The 1,532-nt window shown below is 47.0% G+C and overlaps 1 protein-coding gene across 1 annotated transcript; it reads left to right on the top strand.

The window, feature by feature from the left end:
* Window positions 1-256: 256 nt before the first annotated feature.
* PHACADRAFT_203202 (uncharacterized protein) lies at window positions 257-488 on the top strand (the record flags this gene model as incomplete). Its single annotated transcript, XM_007403254.1, has 2 exons — window positions 257-342; window positions 407-488. The coding sequence occupies 2 exons, from the start codon at window positions 257-259 to the stop codon at window positions 486-488; spliced, it is 168 nt and encodes a 55-aa protein (XP_007403316.1).
* Window positions 489-1,532: the final 1,044 nt, after the last annotated feature.

Here is a 1,532-nt window from a genome sequence, read left to right as displayed (position 1 = left end):
GCCCCACGAACGTCGGGCCGACGTCGGTGATGCGCCTTACGGCCATCAGCGGGCGGTCCCCCGACGGTCTGGATCCACCACGTGACTATGACGTCATACATACGTCATCTTTTGACCGCGCTAACCGGTCTTAAGTCGCATCAAAGTGGTCCTGCTGACCATCCCCATATAGTATGCCCGAGCCTCTTACAAGGTTAGAATGACTCCGTCCGCCGATTTTGCCGAGGGCCGGCCAATCACACCGCGGATAGTCATAATGCCCATTACGCACCCGTCCGACGGCTTCGGCTTCGGCACGCGGTGTCCATGGTACTGCCCCTCCCCGGGGTCCCATGGCGCAAGGTATAAGTACTTCCTGGAATGCGCTGATGAGTGTCACCACGAAAGCCTCCGGAACTCCTCACAGAGTTCGGACCTTCGCCTTCCAGTTTCACCTCAGCAACGTCACCTCGCCTCGCTTCGCTCGGCTCGGCTCCCCCCAACCCTAAACCCTAAACCCCTCACTGGCTTGGTGAGCTTTTGTAGTATGCGGGCTACTTCTGGGGAGACGTTAGTCTGGGGTGACTGTAAGGAGCCGTGTAAGGAGTCTTTCAGGCCGTGAATGTTGTCTCTGTTCGCTGCATGCACAGCATAGGTTGTCTCTGTTCGCCATTTGCCATTGTGTTTCATTGTGTTTTATTGTTTGCTACGGCTGAGGAAAAGCAAAGATCAAACTGATACCTAGTTTATTCTGGATTTATCTGGCTTTGAAAATTCAGGCCAGAGCTCAGGATTGTCACTTCCATTTCTCTACGTTTGTTGACCTGGGAAAAAGGAGTCCAAAATTCCGGTAACATTTGTGGTTAAACTCCGAATTGTACACTAAATTGTCTGGTGGTTTGACACCCGAAGAGTCGCTTTTAGTTTTTCTGCAAAGAAAATCTGATATAAGATAGCCTATTTAGGCCACATTTTGGGTGAAATTATTTGCAGTAACAACTCATGTTTTTTCAGCGTTGACAAGCAAGGATAAAAGACAATAATGTCTACACCAAAAATGAAAGGAAAAATCATGCCACGACCTCCAAGTTTTATCTTGGTCATCCAGGGCAAAAAACTGAGGAAAAGTCTTCAAGTTTTGTCTTGTCTTTCCTTTTTGAAGATTGTGGGAAGATGGGTTCTTGTTTCATCAGTTTCAAACCAATTTTCCCACCAAAAAAAATGCCCTTACCACTCAGTGTTGTAAAAGATCCATCCACTTGCAACTTGTTCAGCAAGCTTTACTGGTCAACAACAGCTTGTATGCAGCTAAGCGGAATAACTGTGCTGTCATTTATATGTGTATATAAACTCACTACATTATCTCCACCAAGTTTATTTTGCTGAAACAGCTAGATCAACACCTGATTTTGCAGTTGTGTGCAAACAGTTCATGCCCGATTGTACCACTGTGCACAATTGGGTGTAAATACTGTACCTACCCAATGTAGATTGGATGTCTCAAGCATGCAAAGAGCTCATGCCTGATTGTGCCACTGTGCACAATTGGGTAT

This window comes from Phanerochaete carnosa (genome assembly GCF_000300595.1).
Source record: "Phanerochaete carnosa HHB-10118-sp unplaced genomic scaffold PHACAscaffold_926, whole genome shotgun sequence".
Classification (NCBI taxonomy): domain Eukaryota; kingdom Fungi; phylum Basidiomycota; class Agaricomycetes; order Polyporales; family Phanerochaetaceae; genus Phanerochaete; species Phanerochaete carnosa.
This window is presented reverse-complemented; position numbering and strand designations above follow the sequence as displayed.